This window comes from Mycteria americana, chromosome 6, assembly GCF_035582795.1.
Source record: "Mycteria americana isolate JAX WOST 10 ecotype Jacksonville Zoo and Gardens chromosome 6, USCA_MyAme_1.0, whole genome shotgun sequence".
In the NCBI taxonomy this organism is placed as follows: Eukaryota; Metazoa; Chordata; class Aves; order Ciconiiformes; family Ciconiidae; genus Mycteria; species Mycteria americana.
The window spans coordinates 68,935,349-68,956,517 of NC_134370.1; the positions used below are offsets into that span (position 1 = coordinate 68,935,349).

Below are 21,169 nucleotides of genomic sequence, written 5' to 3' on the forward strand. Positions count from 1 at the left end.
TGTTTCTGTGGGATTTCCAGTGTTGCCATATTTCACATCCCCTTCTTCTAGCTGATATGTGGCATGATCTAAATGAGCTGCCACTTGGCAATTTGCGGGGCAGATAAGACATTTGCTGAGCGCTTGTCTCAAACAAATGCCCTTTTCAGTAGGGACGGGTGCTCTTCAGCACAGCCTTGGCTCTGCAGGTGCGTGGCCCTGACTCATGAGGCAGAGCTGTCTCTTTCCTGCAGCAAGGAAATTCTCCTGCTGGCTCTCTGCCCTGTGCTCTGCCCTCTCGCCAGGTCTGGATGTGCTGTCTGCATGCGAGGCTGTATCTAAAGCATCCATGGGCCCGGCCTCGAGGAGGAAAGTGGGTGATCCCCAGGTGATCAGCAACAGCTGCTGTCAAAAGCTATGGGGAATCCCAAAACTAAAGAGGCTTTAGGGTTTGAAAACAAAAGGACGGACTGAGGGCAACCTCAGTCAAATGGAGAACACTGTAAGCCTTGTGTTAAGGTTAGTGAAATGAAGGTTCCTTGCATTTTGCCGGCAGAGACCACAAACCCAAGAGGCAGCTGCCTGTGGGTGAGAAAGGGCTGCCTGACTCACCAGCTCTGAATACTTCTTCGTGCCACCATGGGATGAGAGTGGAGAGCTGAAGTAGAGCTTTATCCCTACGAGCTATGGTGAAGCTGAAGTAGGAGCATATGCCAAAAAGGGAACAAAAACTCATCAACTCAACCACAGCTGTGGCTAGAGAAGGGAAGATGGGGTTTCACAGCCTCTCTCCTCTCACATCAGGACTGCGTGCCATAAGGAAGGAAGGGTAACCCACATTGCTCCCGCCTAGGCATAGCCTCTCTGTGGCTGGGAGCTAGAGCTTTGCAGCACGATTCCCCCATCCTGCTACGATCACTGCCCTCGGCAGTAATGTAGCCAAACGGTTGTGTCATTTGGATGAGGATGGGGATGAAGAGCCCTGCCAGCAGGCAAAGTCATCAAGGTGTAGGTGCCTCCTGCATCCCTAAAGCTGTTACATTAAATGGAAAGTCATCCATGAGTGGTAAGCAGGAAAAGAACAAACTGGGTGCATTGGCGGAAAGCTCTTAGTTGACAGCCTGAACAGAGAGACAAAAAGCTGGGCCTGTGTTGGTAAAGACGGTGCTAAGAGAGCACACAGGGCTTACAGATCACTCTGAGGTGCTCAGCTGCATGATATAGCAAAAGGGAAAATACAAATATGCACGTATTTGGAAGCTACCTGAGAGGCCATAATTCGTACCGTAAGTGATTTGTATGTCACGTTCTGTACGCTGAAGGTTTCAACTAAAGAGCGAAGCTTTCCCTTGCACTAATGAGCAAGATGGTGTCACGGTTCACTCAGAGAGATGAAGTTGTTTTGAAATGATGGGAATACCTACCCAAAAGGAAACTTTATAAGTCATAGATATTCTGCACTAAAATACTTGTGGAATATTCAAGACTTGGGAGGAGGGAAATGTCTTCAGAATTGCTGAAGGACTGATAATTGTCGATGCCAAGTCTCAGCCTGAAGCAAGTATTTATGGCCAAGTTATTAAATGGTGTCTATAATGTTTCTAATGGAAAGGCTGGCACCGCCTTGACTGTAGTAACTCTGGCAGGGGCTGCTATGACTCTGATACTAACATCAGCCCTGGTTGCAGAAATAGGAAACAGCCTCTTGTTTGTTCCTCATTCTGAAGCAGGGAGGGCATATGTGCCTCCCTTGGAGAACCTCTTCTTCCTCTTGTATCCTCTAATTTGTAATCTTTAATATCCTGTTTTAACTGGAAGTTAAGATTTTAGCTTCATAATGCTGCCCACGTACTGGGAGTACGAAACTGAAGCACGGCATTGACTGCACATTAAGTTCAAAGTCCTGCAAAACAAATACATGTTTAAGCATTCACTCAAATCCATTCTAAATCAGGAAAAAAATATAAAGATGTTTCGGTGTTTTGATGAACAAAGGCAGATTTAAGCATACACTTAATTTATTTGCAAAATTTGGGCCTAGGGCCAGCTCCAGAAGTGTCACGAGACGTTCCCTTTTACGGAAGATCTTTCAGAGAATTCTCTTTCCAGAGCCTAATGTTATTATTCTATCTTAATTCATTACAAGCTAGACTTTGCCATTTCCTTTCATGCAAAACCATCCCTTCACATTGAGATGAAAATAGCTAAAAGTAAATATCTAATTTAACTCTTAAAATGAAAAGAATGTTTGGAAGGATATGTTACCAGAGAGTGTGGGTTCTGCAGTGCTTGTTTTCTATTTTACCTGTGTTAACTGCTGTAGCATTCAGGCCTTTGACATGCATTGTTCACTGGAAATGAAATTGCACGCTGTCATAACAATCTATTAACAGCACTGAATTTCTGCAGAACTTTACCGCTTTTCTAGAAGATAACATCTCTCCTTCCTTCCAAGGATAAAATAGCTTCCTTTCTTGCAGCGGTACATATAATGGTGCTATTGCTTGATGGGGATGTCAAGTTCCCTTGACTATTAAGGAGAGGGGAAATGTCTTTGTTACACATTTCTGTTCTCCTTTTATCCTCTTCAGAGAGGCCCCCAGCTCAATCTAAACAAAATAAAGCCAGGGTATCATTTAAAAACAAAACCATTTTGAAAACTCTTTGATCTCCCTGACTTCCTGTTAAATATACAATCGACTGTTTCTCTACATCCTCGACCACTACAGATCTGATTTTCTCTACAGTTTATATTGTCTTTGGCACTACACAAAATTAACGTAGCATTGGCTATAAAATCTCTTAAGGACAAAGAAATCTGACCCCTCCTCAGCTTCACCTTTGCCTTTCTGTGTCCTCTTCTTTTCGGCCCTGCAACCTTTCTTTTTATGTAGGAGGACCCTGAGGTTGGTCTGTCTGTTTTGTTGAACTCCTAGTTTCCAGCTCTTCTGTGAGTCCATCCTCCCCTTTCCCCAGACCAGTGGAGATCCCTTGTACATGTCAGCCCGGGAAAAACCTCAAGGCCTCTTCGCTCAGCAACTCTTTTCCTTTTGTATCTATACACTGTTCTGGATTTTTTTTTTTCCCCTGAGAAGCTTCTCCTGCCCTGTTCCACCAGCACTGCTACCAGGTCACTCTGTTGATTTTGGTCTTCTCCTCCACCATGGTGACTTTATTCTCCACTCCTGCCCGAGGCTTGCACCATCCTCTGGGTGGGGAAGAGCGTTGTTCACCCCTCCCCATGCCTCACCACCGGCCCTGCATGGTCGGGCCCTGACTTCCCTTGTCCTTCCCTTTCGCCTCACCTCTGACTCTTCACATAGCTCAGCACTCAACTGCGTCTCAGCCCTGCCATTCTCCCTTTCCAGAATTTAAAGTTTTCCAGTCTATTCATAATGCCATTTCTTCTCTCTCAAATGGCTTTATGCCTTCATCCTCACTCCATTGTAATTTGAACAATTACCTTTTTTCTTTTTTTTTCTTTTTTTTTTTTTTTTGAGGGGGTGAGAATGGGTGGATGGGAATGAGACAGTTTGCTGTCAGCTTTCGGCTCCTTAAGCTTATCTCTTAACTGTCCAGTGTTCATCAGTTCTGGTGCGTTAATGACTCAGGCAACATATATTAATTATTTAGGGTGAGAAGGGAGTTAAATCTGATATAGATGAATAGATGGTAAGGTATTTGGGTCTTACTGTATTTGTGCAAAGCACTGCACATAATCTGTTGAGCTATACAAGTAGCAACAGGAAGTCTAATCCTCTATACTGGCAAACTGTTGACTTGGTCCCTTCCAGATTTAATTACATTGAAGAAAAACAAAACATTGTAGCTTTAAGGACTAACTGCTCCATTAAGTGTAACATTTTAAGCAAGAGAAATGTTCTCACACAATGGAAAGACACATAATGTTGCTCCATGCACAAATCAGATAAATTGTTCTCTAGCTTTAGTGACAGCAGAGACAAAAGGCTCTGTCTCCAACATTGCGGCAGCAACATCTGGGTGGCTGCCTTCAAATCCCTCCCCCTACTTGAGGCCTCTCTGTGTTCAAATAGCAGGAGAAAGAACGTTGTTTCACATACCTCAGGTAGTACCAAAATCGGCCAAGGCCCGAAGGAGGCTGTGAGAGCGTGATGGATGCAAGTTTTGACATGACAGTGCAAAAGTGGGAATTGAGTTTGCATGCATCATGGGCAGATTTGCTGTCAGAATAATAGATCTCATGGGGCTTTGAGAAGCTGATCAGAGAATTATTTTGCAACTTGCCTGGTTTCCCTTCTTGCCTCAGAGGTATTTTATAAAATGAAGCCAATATTTCATAAAATTAAAGGGCCCAGAGTATCAAAACAAATTGCTACGTAGCACAGTCACTCAGGTTACCAAGTACCAACCAAATGCAGAGCAAAGGCCCAATTCTTAGCTTACCTAAACCCATTCAAATCCTGCCTTGCACTGCGGCAGCTTTGTGTTCATCCTGCCTTGCAGAGCTCTCATAACCCCAGTAGCAATGGCCCTTTTCAAGGATTCTTCTCCATAGAAGCAAAAACCGATGATGAAGAAGTGACACTGATATCGGATCTTCTTCTTCCCTGCTCACAGCACCCTTATAGCCTCCTCCCCCTTGCTCCTCAGCCCCCATTTTAATAGCCAGTGGGAACTGTTGACAACTGAGCAGCGTGTGAAAGCCACCCTCCACATGATGCTGGGCTCCAGACCCAAGACATCCTCAGGTTACAACTCAATAATCTTTAAGGAAAACTCGTAACTCAGAATTGTCAGAATAAATAAAAAATGAGCTGACTGATTTCAAATGCGCCTCAGTCTCCTCCTCAGCAAGCTTGGTTAAGTTTTTAAAAAACGAGCCAGAAAACACAAGCAAAACTGAAGCCAGAAATCAGAGTTGAAAAAGACCATCTTTGTACCCTTTCATTGCAAATTTAGTTTCTAGTCTGGCTTCCTTTCTTTTAGGAATAGTGCATCTCTTTGCAAAGGATGAGTTCTGTGAACCTTTGTACCTCTGGTTTGTCATTACCGCATCTGGTCAGGAAGAGCAATGGTACAGGAGGCGAGTTAACCATTTCTCACTTACTGAGTCAGCTTCACTAAAAGAAAGGTCAGCCGGGAGGTCAGCCCCTATAGACAGAGCAGGGATATGGGCCCATTTACTAAACATATGCTTTATCTAGCAGCACATTCAACATCCTGTAAGTATATAGCATAGTGAAATTTCTGCCTAAAGTGGTTGTTACTAATATTTTCTGTACCCTCTTGTTATAAAAATATTCTTACTTTCAGCGGTTTGTCTACATGACTAAAGGTCAAGTGTTCTGGGCTTAGGCCATAACAATTTATGCAGTATGACAAGTGATACTGAAATGTATGTGTATTTTTTTATGTGAATGTATATGACAAAGCAAGGAATCAATGGGCATTTAATAACTGAGTTACAGCATTCTGTGTTTTTTAACCCAGGGATCTTCAAACTCTTTACAAATCCTGATTTCTTGCCTGTAACGGGTTTTGGATCACACCCCCCCAAGATAAAGAAGCCAGTTCTCTTTTACCCAGCTCCTTCTTTGCACTGTAGGCGTAAATTACATTTTACTTTCTCTAAGTGTGGAGCTGCAAACAACGCTGGTGCCTTTGGGGTAGGCGGGGAAAAGAAGTATGGCTGATTCTAAATAAAAGTTACTTGTCAGATCAACCTTGATAGCAGAGATAATGAGGGTGATCACATGGGAATATAAATTCAGGGTTTAGTTTAATCATCGTTCCGTATCAGCTGCACTGATCCAGTTCTGCATGACTAAGTCAAATAAATGTTAGGTAACTGAAATTATCTCTAGCTTCCTTACTTTTCACTCCCCCCTCCAGTACCCGCAGCATTTGTTTCAGTGACTTTAAAATAGGTGAATCAATAAAGGACATCTATAAGTGCTAATAAGTAAACAGAGAACAGAGTGTTCGTGAAAAGGTATCTGCAGTTAAACTATGAAAGAGGTTTCTAAAAGCAAAAAATAGTAGTAAGGTCATAAAAATTACATGTGCCTTTAAAAATCTCTATCAAGGCTGTACCCAGGTGCCTAAATTGGCTTCCATTAACTTCACAGGGACTCTCTGAGTGCTGAAGCACATGATTTTCACTTCTACTCCCAACTCCATGGGGGGGTGGGGAAGACCATCGATATTGAAAAAATTGCACTTCGATACATTACAAAAAGCCTTATAGCCAGTGATGTGGCATTATCATCAAAAAATTCCCAAAACCTCATATCAAAACCAACAAGAAGCCTTATGTAGGCAGCTTTGAGCTTTGGTTTGAAATGTTGATGCAGGTCCAAATTTTGCTGGTTAGCTCATCCTAAAAGAAAAAATAAATAGTGTAGGATCCCAAAGTGTTACAATTAAGCAGCGTTTGAGGTTTCCTTAATTTGTTCAGTATCTCAGGTAAATTTATAATTAATTGCATTTTTGCCACAGCTCTGGTTGCTTTTGCACTGTTCCTACCTCTCACAAGTTTACTGCAAGACTCACACAGGTGATGTTTCTTAAAGCCCCTAGCTCCTGGAAACTTATAATTGCATCAGAACCTCAGCCTTCACTTCATTTCATCTCTTATGCGGGCCAAGAGAAGGTAGGAAACATGAACCCTTTGAGATGCAAAAAGAGCAGGAAAAGAGGCAACAGCATTATTATTTTAATTTAATTGCTACAATTTGAAGCCCATTTGATGATATGCTGGGGTCTTGACTGGGGAGTTTTTAATGCTTGAGTTGGTAGTTCTGCCTTTAGCCTCCATATCAAGTACTACACTGTGTGCTTAAAGTGAATTTGATTTGGGTTTAGTTTTAGTTTAGGGCAGTCTGCCCAGATTGCTTTCCCCTCTCCTGACAGACTTGGCAATGCTTTAGCAGGGCCCTGAGAGTGTTTGAGCCTCGCTAGCAAAGAGCCCTTGCACAAAGCACTTTATTTCCCCCCAGCACAAATAAACAAGGAGTAAACATCCCTCTTCTCACACACACAGAGCAGGAGCATTTCTTTGTGATTCCCTTCCCCTTCTGTGCCGTTCCTATAGCCTAAGCAGGACTTGAGCTTTATGAAAATTTTATGAAAAAGCAAAACTGCATTTTTGCAATAGTGAGCACCCAGAAGAAGACTAAAGAAAAAAGTAAACCTGAGGTTTTTGTATATGTACATGCACAGCTTGTGGTCTCTCTCCAGTTCAGCTGTGTTTGAGGATCCCTGTATTAATGTGACTGTGCTCTCTTCAAAATGTAGTGAAATCCCCAGCAGAAAAGAAGAGCAGGCAGATTGTGGTGGTTTGATTTTCCTTTTTTACACTTTTTTGTTTTGGTTTGGTTTTGATCCTGAAGAATGCACTTTCTTGGGTTACACATTAAATTGTCAGGAGCAAAATCAACACTTGGGATTCTACATGGAGCTTGAAAAGTTGCTCCACAAAGCATGGCCATACAGAGCTTCTCCCATAAATCTTCAAGTTGTTTTTCTTATCTAAGCAAGCTATGTATAAATATTAACATATTATTCATTGGCAAATAATTCCACGCCACTCCTTACTGCTGCTGCCTTAAAGAGGATTCTTGATTCAGCTGAGAATGACTGTCCCTTTGTGGGGCCTCAACTGCATTTCAGGTTAAAAGAATTAAAACAAAAAAGAGGGTAATGGCACTTCTTAATTAAGTAAACCTCAAAAATGAAAAAGTAAGCAGCCGTTAACTGTTGGTTTTAATGTAGAGGAGCCACCACATAAAAACTACTGGCTAAACTCTATGGTAATTGAAATTAGTAAACCCCCAGTTGACTTCGGTGAGGCAGGGCCGAGATCCAAAGCATTTGTTCTCTGGTGTCTGTGGGCATGGATGTACGTTACAAGGCCTCAAGCTCTGCCCAGGTTCAGCACAAATGCTATAGCAAGCAGACGGTGTCTGAGCCACACAGTTTGCATCTGGATCAGGATCTCCCTATAGTGCTGGGGGGGTCAGTTCCAGCACGTCGGCCAGGGTGGTTTCTGCTACCCAAGACTGCAGCACAATAGTGGGATTTCCCCCTGCAGCACAGGTGAATTTTTTTGTTAAAATGTTCTTTGAGAATCTCCCTTCTGCACAACAAGCAAAAGTGTATTCCTCCAGAAGTGTATTCTTCCTGTAGAGGCTTTGACATGCCAGCAGTTGTGGACAAGAGGCCATTGCAAGTGGAACATGTGAAAACAGGGGCCTATTCATAAAAATAATATATTTATATTTACTTGTTAAAGGCCTTTGCTCAGGATCTTTTTTAAAGTTCAGCTGGATTTAAAATGCCCACTTCAAAAGCCAAAATGAAGACTTTAACAGATGTGCCCTGGCAAAGAAAAGGGTGTAGACACAGCAAGGAATTCAGAAGGGACAGACAGTCATATATGGACATAGGAAAAGAATCTCAAATAAAATGCTTGTGGCTGGGAGCTGGAGTTTTTGTGTTACCTGTAACGAGCCTCTGTGTTTGGGGCTTTGGGCCCTGGCCTATTCCTTTCTTTTTTCTGGCTGCAAGCTTTTTCACTGGTGCTTTTTGTACCACAGGAGACTACCTGTGTAATTTTACATGGATCCTGGTCACTCTAGCAACCAGAGGAGGGAAATGTCTTATAAGGAGAAACTTCCCTATAACTGAGAATTTGGATCTTGTTTGAACCACATGGCATACTTCAAAAAACACAAGATTTCAGGTTGCAAGACTTGGAACAGGCAAGTGTGTGTTTGTATGTGTGTGTGTATGCAATCGCACCAAGGAACAGCCTGACAGCAGCTACTTGTATGCAAAGTCTCGGCAGCGCTGAGGGTTTGCAGGTGCTGCCACCTCGCAGAGCCGGCTGTTGAAAATACTCCACTCCGTGCCGTCAGGATATCTGCACGGCCTAGTGGATGTCTATACTAGTAGACAGTTTTATCTCCAGGTTAATTGAAAGCATATTAATTTCAGGCTGTTAACACATTTGTAAAGATTAGATCAGGCCTTACCCAAGTGGTTGTGGTTCAACCGAGGGCTCAGCCTCAGGAGGCTTTTGTGTCCCTGCGTGTACCTCTCCTGTCCTCTGAGAGCTGTGCAGGGGAAGATGCCGTGGTGTCCCCAGCAACATGCTTTATTGCCTCTCATGAAACAAAAAAACAAACCAAAGAACTATGTTCCATACTATTGACTGCCATCTCCTGTCACTTACTGGACACGTGTAAACCGTGTTAAAGAGTTATCCTGTAAGGTATATCAAGATTTCAAAGCCAAGCCTTCAATGACCAGGGAAAACCAGAATCAGGATTGCCTTTTTCAAAACTCTGCTAGATGTGTGTTTTTAAGGAGGTCCTTCAGGACCCTGACCACCAGGATGTCCCGCTTTACTGAAGCAGAGCTCTCAGCAGCTTCCCGTGCAGCTGTGTGTGCCCTGCTGCAGACCTGACCCCAGGGGAGCAGCCAGACTTCCCGAGAGTGAGGTGCGCACAATAAACACGCATCATTTGGGCTGAAGTTGCCTTGTATCACACGGGAGCAGTGACAGAGAGGGGAAAACTCCAGTTTTTCGGGAGATCGCTCACCTGCCCTAACCACAACACTGCCCTTTCTCGTCCTGTATGGTCACCAAGTACTGTCCAGTTTGTAAAGTAAGTAACGAGGGAATCTTACAGGCAATATATTTTCACTGGGCAATTTCAGTTCATCGTTAGAGTAGCTCTGTTCTGTGTCCCAGATGGGACACGGGGGTCTAGTGGAGGCCACTTGTACGTGTAAGTCAGAAGCAGAGGGGTCTTGGTAGGAATGGCCTATCCATGGCTCTCTGGGGAGATCAACTCCAGTTCAGGAGTGCCTACAGAAATAATTACCAAAAATTGGGAGAGCATATTAGAAGGGTCACTCTGGACATGCTGCTGCCTTGTATTTTCTTCCTTAGGCAAGAGGTGCCTTGTATTTTTTCCTTAGGCAAGAGGTACTGCCACGGTCACAGACAGGATTCTGGCTTAACTAGACCTTTGGTCAGAGGTGGTTGTGTGATTTTTACACTACTGAGCTTCTTGTAACATCCAAGGTGAATTAGCTTGTGTGTTTTAAGTGCTATGAATTTTCAACAAAGCAACTTTTTATTATATATGTATATGTGTTCTCATACGTAGAGAAGAATAATTGCTGTATCCTGAAAGGATTTGTCTGAGCTGTTTCACAGCGTTGAAGTTAACTCTGAAGACATTAACTTACAATGACCTTGCTTTTTTCATGACTCACCCCAAAAGTTATTTTCCTGTAGGTTTGTTCTGAGTGATTAAGATAGGTTTGCTTGCATATAAATGCTGTTCTACATATATATATACATATTACCTTAACCAAGGAAAGCTCCCACACTTTCCCTTGTTTATGCATATTATACATGACATAGATTCAAAGTTAAATGTCATAGACCTTATTTACAAGTTAACACATGAATATAACCCAATTTAAAACCATCTCCTAATTTTCACTGCTGCCTATCTCACCCTTCAGTGTGGCTTCTACTTATGGAATGTGGAGCAAATGGAGTTGAGGAGGTCACAGCCCTCTTAGCTGTTCTAATAAATCCCTCTCTGCTGTGAACTTCACAGGTTGTCCACCTGCTTCTCAGCTGTCTTGGTCAGTGCCATTGTAAAATTCCCTTCCACATACAGGTAATGCCCACATAGGAAATTATACTTAATATTTCAGTTAAATGAGTGAAAGAGAGATGGGGGCAGTACATTAGAAGCTGGTTCTCAACCACTCCCTGATTTTCAAACTAGCCACAATTGCATGTTAAGACAGCCTGGGAGCTGTTTCAGCAGGCACCAGCCTCCCCTAAGAACCGTCTGTCGGCTGAGCGTAGCCAGAGAACAGTGTGCTCTGGCCAGGCTTCCTCCAGCCTGCCTGTTCCAGCACGCCCCTGCACAAGGGGTGTCGGGGAGAGCGGTGGGAGCTGATAGAACCGGCTTCGTGTCTGCCTGAAAATCCCTCACTCCCTTCTCACTATTTGAAGGATATAAAGGGAACATAGAGCGAAGCACAGAAGCTATTCTTCAGTCTCAAAAGCTGTTAAAAGTATTTCTAATAAAGGTGCATATGTGCGCGTGCGATCTTCAGAGGACACCTTCTTGTTTCTCATGCTAATTTTATATTGTTCCTGAATCAAAGCCCGATTTTTCTCTTTGTGAAAGTAAAGTTTAAATTCTGATCCTATTCATTGATTGATCCTATTAATAAACAAGGCATGTAGAGATTATTTTTTAGTAATTGTTAAGGTGCTAGTCTATTAGTAAAAGGTTAAGAAATGCAAGATAGCCGTAAAGGGTATGGGTTTTTTTTGTCAAGTGTATGAGCCAAGTATACGGTTTTCCCACATTATTGCAGACTATATATATCTTTATTTTTCAGTAAGAGCAAACTGCAATAAGTGAAGCCCCTGAACCTGTACTATGCCACAAACATACAAAGATAATGATTTTTAAAATGCAAAGAAAAAAATTATATCACAAATAAATGCATAAACATGTCCTGCCTAGCGGTGGCTTCCAAGACGTCAGACATTTTGTAAACCAGTGAACAGATCCAGACCATGCAAAACTGGGACAGTCCTGTCTTTTCCCGTCTGTTAATTTTTCCACTATGAGAGTGTCCAAAACTCTCTGAAATAAAGGATTACTGTCTAGGGGTTCAGAAAGTCATAGTTTCATAGAACAGTTCATTCTGACAGGTAACCCCAGCAGGCACACGAGTTGTTCCATGAAATGTAATGTCCCTAATCTTAAAAATTAATTCTGCATCCCAAATCCAAATGTTTATTTGTATTTAGTAGTGTTCACAGTGCTGCTGTGGCCCAGAGTTTAGATCAGTGATTTAGCTGCCTACACCTCACCTATGATACTGTAAGCAAGTGAGACCCAGTTCGGTTTAGCGTTAGCAAATTCTATTCACCTTTTGCCACTAAATCACTGTACAAGTGTGAGCAAACCACTCGGCTCTTCCTCTCCTTCCCCTTATTCAAATTTACCCAGTCAATCACTTGCGATATGACTGTAACGGAGTGAAGATTAGCCCATGAATAGGTACAGAAAATTCTGGAAGCCCTGCTGAACTGAGGTCACAGCATGAATTCTGAGAGTAGAGATGCGATTTGAGTATTATTGCAAACCTTCTGGATGAAAAAAGTATGGAATGGTCCCATGATATTCTAGCCAGAACAGCTAGAAAGAAACGGATACAGTCCCCAGCAGAAATTTGCACTGAGATCACCCTGACATAGCATTGACTTGCCAGGTCTGAGACAGGTCCTTCATGCTCAGTCTTCTTCTGGGCTTCTTTTAGTTGCAAAATGTGCTGGGCCAAGAACTAGGAAAATAGAAAAAGATTACTTTAAACTTCACCATGTTTAAAATTGTAATAAGTACTTATTTCTACATTTTTTTTTAACTTCACCATCCGTGTTTCACTTGGTTCACATATTCAGGTTATTCTCTAAAGTTGGGGAAAAAAAATTTAAAATGAGAGTTCAGATTCTTAACTAATCACCAGCTATCAGGAACTAGGCCTTTTCAGAAAAACACAAATATGCAGCAAGTCAACGGCACTAGCAACAGTCAGTAATTTAGGCATCCTGCTTTTAGTGTAATTAGCGTCAAAGTGTTTTGCATTGCTTTAGAGGTATTGAGGAACTATTTCCTCAAATGATGTTGGGATCATCTACAGGGGTTCCACATCTCTCTACTTCTCCTTCTTCTTCCACATCTCAACCGAGGCAGCCAAAAACTGGGTCAGGGCAACGTTCCAAAATTTTAGTGGTGAGCCTCCAAAATTCAAGACATTCAGGGAATACATGTCGGGGAATAATATGAAAATGCAGGAGGAAAAAAAAATAAAGAGAAGGGAGTATTTAATTTGTACCCAATATTGATATTTCAAAATTCGGTACTGTCAATTTGGAATAGAACACGCTGTTTGTTTTAAACCCCTGTGAAAGCCATGCCAGTTGCCTCTGAGCCTCAGACACTGTCTGAACCCATAGGTTCCTAACTTGCCACAAGGCAATCTGTATGGCTGGCTGCTTTGAATCCGCGGGCACGGGAAATTTTTGGATGCTGGCTTTCGAGGAGTGTCCCCACTGGGTTGCACTGGAACCTGGAATATGAGAATGTGGGTTGGCAAGAACCTGTGTGTCTGGGAGCTGCCGAGCAGCCCCGGAGGCTTCCCGAATTTGGGCTCACCGTCATCCCTTCTGATAGGATGGAGAGAACTGGGAAACATATCTCAGCTCGAAACCTCAGAATTTGGGAGCCGGGTCCCCTGAAACTTTTACCCCTTTGTTTCTGACCAGCTGTTGCAAGGAGCTGTGAAGCAGCTGGTGTTCAGAAACACGAACTAGCCTCAGCGGAGGCACCTGGTGACTCTGCAGGTGGCCCCCAGCCTCCTTGCTGCTTGCCAGGCTGCCGTGCGTGCCGCTTGGCACCATTTTGGGGTGGTTTATCAGAGAACTGGAGCCCTGAGGAGCCATGGTTTGTATTCACGTGGTTTTTAGGGCCTGGGCTCCCTTTCAGCATGGAGGGGGCGATGCTAGAGACTGGGGAGTGTGACAGCCCAGTCTGTCCAGCGATGGAAAGTGAGACACTGGAAATTTACCTGGATGCCACCCTGAGTCAGCCAAAACTGAAGCATCTCTACAAAACACCTAGATCTGAACAAACTGCCGTCCTCTGACAAAAATATTCCGTCTGAGAATTTCTGACCAGGTCTGGTAGTAAACATCTCCAGGGTGTCATTTGTGCCTGATACAGGGCAAAAATTATTCGGGTACCTGGTGCTCAGGGTGGAAAGATGAGGGAATGGAATAGTAAATTAAAGGGGTTGAAACAAAAACTGCTGATTGTCTGAGCATGACTGACCAAGTTGTGTTCAGCTATCTCTGTGTGGAAACACACCTTTCCACAGAGGAAACAGCCGCGGTGGGGGCCGCATCCATCCCGCCCTGCCCGGGGACCCTCCGTCCCTTCCCCTCACGGAAGGGGACTTTGTCGCTTGTGTTTATTTTTGCTGCCTCTCCCTCGATGGGATTTGTACCGGGCACCGCTCCTTAGCTCGCTTCTGGGCTTTTACGGCCGCGCTGACCCTCCCTGTGAGCCCGCGGCCCTGAGGAGGACGAACCCGCACCGCGGGCCTCCCTCCGGGGAGCCGCCGCCTCGGCGGGTCTCCGCGCTGTGGGGAGGCCGAGGGGACGCGGCTCGGGCGGGCAGAGCCCCCGCCGGTCTCCCGGCGCGGGGTGAGGACGCTCCTTCCCGCCGCGGCGGCCCTGAGGGGAGCTTCCCGCCCCGCGCTCTGAGGGGGATCGCGGCGGGAAGGCCGCGGGTGCGCGACGCCGCTGAGGGGGCGCCGCGCTGGAGCGGGGCTGAGGGAGGGAGAACCCCGTCCCGCCCGGGGCGCGGGGGCCTCTGCCGGGAGCGCGGGGGCTGCCGCCGGCGGCGGCGCGGGGAGGGTGGGGGGGGAGCGGAGTTCCCGGCGGGCCGGCCGCCTCCCCGCCCTCCCTCGGCGGCGTGAGTGAGCGTGTTTGGGAGGGAAGGAGGGGGTGGAAGCCGGGCCGGGGCGGCCAGCAGGCAATTTGCATGAGAGACAGACTGGGAATGAGCTGGAGTGGGCGCCTCTCCGCGCACACAGAGCGGGGCAGGAGGGGGAGGAGGGAGCTGCCGCCGCCGCCGGCGAGAGGCGGCGAACTCCGGGCAAAGTTTGGTGCCGCGGGCCCGAGGCGCTGAGGCACCGGCGGGGCGGGCGAGCGGAGCGGCGCGGCGCCAGGCCAGGCCACCGCCGCCCGGGGCCGGGCTTTGTGCTGCCCGCGGCGCGGCGGGGCCTGCGCGGAGCGGAGCGGCGCGGGGGGCGGCGGGGCGAGCGTGGAGCCAGCGGCGGGGCGCTGCCGGCCCTGCCGGGCGAGCCAGCATGTCCTCCATCCTGCCTTTCACTCCTCCCATCGTCAAGCGGCTCCTGGGCTGGAAGAAAGGGGAGCAGAACGGGCAGGAGGAGAAATGGTGCGAGAAGGCGGTGAAGAGCCTGGTGAAGAAGCTGAAGAAGACGGGGCAGCTGGACGAGCTGGAGAAGGCGATCACCACGCAGAACATCAACACCAAGTGCATCACCATCCCCAGGTAGGGGGGGTGCGCGGCGGCGGCAGTGGGGAGCACACGAAACCGGGGTCACCCCCGCCCGGGCACTGCACCCCCCGCACGGCTGCCCCTGCGGGAGGGGCCGGCGGGGCGGGCGCAGCCGCGGGTCCCCCCGGGGCGGGCACGGGGGTGCTCGGGGCCCTTGGGTAGCAGCTTTCTCCCGAGGGACTCGGCATGCTCTGGCACAGCCTGGGAGAGGGCTTGTTTTGCTTTCCAGCCCCGCTGCGCTTCGGTGCGGTGTTAGACCTCCCCTGCGTGCTCTATCCTGGCTCTATATATAGTTTTAAAAAAAAAACAATAACTGGCTGCAGAATTGGATTACTGTCTAGTAACAAGAGAGGAAGAAAGTAAGAGGGGAATGTAGGGGAGAAAATATGTCTTCAGCCGAGATTAAAAAAAAAAAAAAAGTTGGAAGCGCTCTGGATTACAGCTATACTTATTGTGGATACTTTCATTGTCAAAAGTTTCAGCGTGTTCTCTAGAACATTAAGATTTTCTTTTGATTAATGTATCAGGAAAATGGTTTTGTTTGGGTTGCTTGGTTTCTTCCATATTAGCTAGACAGATACTACTCTGAAGAGGTGATTTAGAGCCCTGCTGTGCATATGTTTTCAAATTACTTTTTAAATCGGGAATGCAAATGGCATAGCTGAAGGGGATTGTTTGGAGTGCAAAAAAAGCATGTGAGGGTGAATATAACTGATTTTTTTTCCCATTTTTTTGAATTAACATAGATCTTATTTTTAGCCTCTGTTCCGAGATCGATCCGTAAGACCATTGTAAATCATGAAGGACGTGTATATATGTATCCCATCTAAGAAAAATTTTCCAAGTAACTTTCAAATAGCTGGCCACAAGTGGTGTTTTATTGCTGAAGATTTGTTGATTTCTGTGAGCTCAGCCAGATGACTGCTGATTCTGTTACTGATTGTTGTTTGAGGGTACTCTTTTTTTTTTTTTTAAACAAAGGCCAAAGTTCATCCCAAATATTTGAATGCTGCATAATTGTATGCTTCTGTGTGAGAAGATATCTGTGTGTGTGTGTATTCATGCTTCTCTCTCGCGCAAACAAATGTACGCTTTCTTGGTTGTCAGAATGATTTAATATGCAGTAGCTAATACAAAGCAGCATCTGTTGCATGAAAAAGTGAAGCAAGTAGCTTAGAAATGTGGGTATTTGGAACTCCTGAAATTTTCTTCCAACAACTGTAGTGTTTTTTTTAAAGGAAAAATAAAGTCTCCTTATCTTTTTGATGGTGAATGACTGTGGCTAAGATTTTGGCCAGTAATGCAAATAGACCTCTCAGCCTTTGTTAGAGTTGCTCTGGCTTCGCCTAGTTGAAGCAGAAATCAAACCCTGTAGAGCTACCACCCGATACAAATGCCTTAAAACTTAAATATTTAAATTCTTGGTAAGCAGTGTGCTTTCCACATAGATAATACCTTATTTAAACCACTTCCCTGAAATACTTACCGTTTCAAAAGAAGAAAATGACTTGAGCAGCCCTGCTGTTGTGACCTGGATATTGTGTCTAGCTGATGGTGACCTGTTAGGGAGCAGAGCGTGAAGCCTCTTGGTACTTCTTTTGCTCGTAACAAGGTGGTTTAGATAAGGGAGGAAGGTTTGATATTTTATGATTGAAAGGAAGCAAAGAGATGGGTGGAGTACAATGCTTTAATTTAGAAAAATAATTTTAAAGCTTGAAAACAAGTAACAACACAAGCAGATATCACAAGTCATAGATATTATAACCTCCAGAGATTGTCCTGGCTGTTCCTACTGTGCAGAAGTGAATGTCTGTTTCTCCTAGACCTTGCTCTGTTAAAGGAAATCTGTATATAAATTAGAACATTTCATGTCCACTTATGACACAGAGCCTGGATCCTGCAGATCTTAAACCTTGGTATGGAGGAAGTGTCAGCATATTTTGATGGTAGCTCCTTACACCTTGGCAACTAGTTTTTAAACACGACACTTCATATGTACTTTTATTATTGTTTAGTATGTATATTACAGAGATCCAAATGAGCGTGGTTAGGTTAGTCTGTGCTGGACACTCTGCAGCAGCATACTGAGAGGTTAATAGCTATATATCAGAGATTGGGGAATGGTGTGGAAATGTGAACCAGCTTGTCTAGAAGTCAGTGGCAGAGCTGGAACTATAACCAGGCCTTGTGACTTTAAGAGCTGTGTCTTCTCCTCTGGACTGTGCTGTTTGTCCTAATGTATCTGTGAATCTGATTATCTCATCACTTGAAATTAGCATTTGCAAGACAATTTTAGTATGGTTTTAGTTTTGGTTTGTTTTTTTTTTTAATAATTCTACGTATGTCCTTTTGCTATTTAGTCAAATAAGTTTGTTGGGGGGAAAAAGGGGGGAAAAAACCATCATTAAGGATTAGATCATGTTGTGCATTGTCTGTAACGCATCAGTAGACTGAATTACAGTGGAGCTATGCCAGTGATGACTCTGGCCCAGCAGGAGTAGGGTAAGTCCAAAATTAGCTATTGTATCCATGAGACGAAGCAAGTTTCAAATGTAAAAGTGCTTGAGCTTTGCAGAAACATTGCTCATGGGAATAAGGGCTACACAGCAAATTCCTGTAGTGATCAGGTGGGATTGGTTTAAGAAAGAACAAGAAAAATGTTAATTTTTGTTGTAGGGCTAAGGAATTAGAATACCAAATTTATTCCTGCTGTCATTTTTATCTACTTGGAACTGGAAGTATACATACTACATTCTATCTCCTGACGGATTATTAAACAATGAATAGTTCATTTGCTTGTGTATTTGTTCAGCATGTCTTACTTTTCCAAGTGCTCCATTTGTAAGATGATGTGACAGATGCCTCAGGCCCCAGGTTTTTCTGTTGGAAGGACCTGTGGCAGACAGCAAAAGGCTGGAGATACCTTCAAGGATTTCAGTGTAACGCTCTGCTGGCAGGATTTTTCCTTCTTGTTTTTTCTGCTGGAGAAGGAAGTAATTTCCACCTGAAAAACCTACCGGTCTCAGACCATCTGATTGTTTCTTGTGCCACAGTTACTGGTGCTCGACAGAATGGCTGGTTTAGAGGACCTTCCTCTGTCCCTCATCTGGCACGCTGCTGCCAAAGCCCATCCTTCTCCAGAAGGGAGCTGCCTTTAAACCCCTATGCACTAAGCTGGTGGGCTTTGGTGTCAGGAGCTGACCTAGTGAGTTGTAGCAAACTGGGTCTGCATGGCAGTAAGACAATTTTTCATACTGTATTGGGTGATAAAGTTGAAAACACACTTTCCTTTGCCCATTGAAATATATCCTTTGTAGTAGTTGCGTTGACCTGGAAAGCCCAGCTTTCAGAATGGACGTTTTTATCACTTTTCAGAGAAGCTTGAGGATAGTTGCCATTAGCACATACCCCAGTGCAGCCAGGTGTTTGAGTTTGCGGCCTCTCTAATTTGCTCTGTGAGCAAGCTTAGGTCTACTCCAGCTGCTGTCAGATTTTTTGAATTTTTGATGGCTCTATTTGCTTCTGAGACCAAAGAGTACAGTAAGCATGGAATCCGATGGCAGCAAAGTCTACAGCTGACATTACTACACACCTGCAGAACCCTATGGACTTTATCCTGGGGAGAAGAGCAATGAGTTTCTAATACTATTCCTGATCTGAAGAGAGGCCATGCTGTGCACCTGACAAACCGTCAGCATTTTGCCCTAGAAATAAAGTGCGTTAGGTTGAACCATGATGAGTGTTTAACTCTTAACCTACATAGGGGTCTGAACTGCAGAAGCCAGGAACATGTGATGAGCACTTAGTAATTTCTAAAAGCTGTGCAGTATATATAGTCTTGCTGATGTGGGACGAGATAGTAAATGCTTTGTTTCAAGAGCTGTAGTGGTAGTACACATATTAAGACATAAATCTCGTGGCATTTTGTGATATAATTTCATATGCATATTTTTCTTTTGAACCTATTAGTGTATTTATTTTTTTTATCTCGCCAGTGGTTTTAGGGGAGCCAGGATTCTTGCATGTAAGGAACACCTTCTTTTAAGTGGTGTTTTTTTTTAATTTAGAAAATAGTTTTGAAGAGAGGTGGGTGTTATTTCTTGTGGAACTCATCTGATAAGGATAGAAAGTACTAACTGAAATGGAAACATGGCACATTTGCTTTTTAAAAGCGGCTGAACAAGGTGTTCCTTAAATGATTTACATTTTGGTGGGGAAAACCAGGCATAATACATAAGTGATTTTAGGAACAACTTGAGTGTGAGCATACCTTCTGTTGTGTTGGTAGTTGACCGCACAATATTTAGAAGTATTGACCATGTTCTTAGGATTGCCTTGATACCAGGAAAATATGAAAACTGTAAATATAGTAAGTGGCAGAGGCTGTCTGCAAGACCATGAAGTATGTTCTTCTTTTGAGACTGGTGCCCATCTGGTTTCAGTAATAAGCAAAGGGCCACTCATAGTTTTGTGCGTCCACGCACAAATTTATATATATATATATATATATTTTTAATGCCAATTTTAAACTACCTTGTTTTCAGTTTGGCTTGTCCCTGTATGTGAGGAGCTTTAATATTGCATAGAGTTGTTTAAGAGCGTCTGCACTTAAGATTAGATTGTCATAACAGTAGTGTACTGGAGATGATTACAGTACAGTCCCTGTGTGCAAACACAGTCTAGCTGCCATTATACTTGTTAGCTCCCTGTTGCTGGTAGTTTTCCTGCTACAAAACTGTGTGCACTAACCTATGTACTGACCTAGCTTTATGGGCAGGTTTTTACAGCCCTAACCTTTCTGCTGTCACAACTGTGCTGCTAGCTGTACCCACATGAGCTAGTTTCGCTGTGGCAGTAGCTGCAGGGTAGACACCGCTTTACAAATCTTTTTCTAACTAGCTTTTGTGGCATTAGTGTGACTGCAGATCAGGTCTAAAGGTGAAAATACAGTACATAAATGGACACAGGCCTTTAGTCAGGTGTACTTGCTGCCTGCAGTCCCACTTGTCCATCAGTACCTTTCTCATCTTCCTCCTTGCCATCTCCCCAAAGGTCAAACCCCCCCTTTCCGGGCACAGAGGTTTCTGCTCCCCACAGCCCCTCCAACCTCTTCTCCCCATCCTTGCATCAGTTACCGCCTCTTATCTTAGCCTGGATAATAGCCTGTGTAGTTGACTTCTAGCCCACACCATGCCATTTTAAAAAACAAAACGCTACTGTTAAGCTAAAGCAATAATGTTGATACAACCAGTTAGGGAGCAACTACGCATTCAGTTATGTTGGCAGAGATGAAGGAACCGGGGAAGGGAGGGAGGTCAGGAGAGAAAGCGTTGTGTGGCATTGCAGCCCCTTCCCTCAAAGTAGCTGCTGCTGGAATAGCATGTCAGACCCAGCCCTTAGTAAGATGTCTTAAATTTGTAATGTCTCTGTCAGCAGCCAATACAATTCAAACCCTTTTGTATCTCTATATATATTTATAATTTTTTTTTTCCTGAGATGTGCAGGCCAGCTGACATTTTGCATTAAAACTGGTGGTAAAACTCCTCTTGAAAGACAACGCAGCAATGTTTATATAGAACATTAATAGGCTAAGGGGAAAATGTATTTTACTATTCATTGAGATGTTTTCAAATATTCATATCTCTGCCTTTTTTTCTCCCCCCTCCCCCCCCCTTTGTCAAGAAACTAAAATATTTAAAATAGCTTCTGAAAGGACTCATAAGATTCTCATTATATTGTGTAGTAAGTGTTGAATTTGTGAAATAAAATGTTTAAAATGGTTGCTTAACTTTTATAGTATTAGGAAAAGACCCTGAACATTGCAGTCATTTAAATATAATGAGAAATAAATGCAAAAAATTGATGAAATCAAGAAATACACACTGTACGGGATTATCACATCAGGGATCCAATTAAAATGAGCTCTTCTAATAAATATTGGTTTAATAATGTAAACTTGTGATCGCTATATTATTGCAACAAAAATAAAATTAACAAGATTTAATGGACTG

The 21,169-nt window shown here is 44.1% G+C and overlaps 1 protein-coding gene across 2 annotated transcripts in view; it reads left to right on the forward strand.

Annotated features, from left to right (window-relative positions):
- The first annotated feature begins 14,563 nt into the window (after positions 1–14,563).
- SMAD3 (SMAD family member 3) overlaps positions 14,564–21,169 on the forward strand; it is an 80,906-nt gene continuing 74,300 nt past the window's right edge. For both annotated transcript variants that reach the window (XR_012776311.1, XM_075506399.1), the window contains exon 1: positions 14,564–15,152. Coding sequence is in view for 1 of the 2 variants with exons in the window: in XM_075506399.1 (XP_075362514.1) it covers positions 14,947–15,152 (206 nt within the window). In the remaining variant the exon portion in view is untranslated. The remainder of the gene's footprint in view (positions 15,153–21,169) is intronic.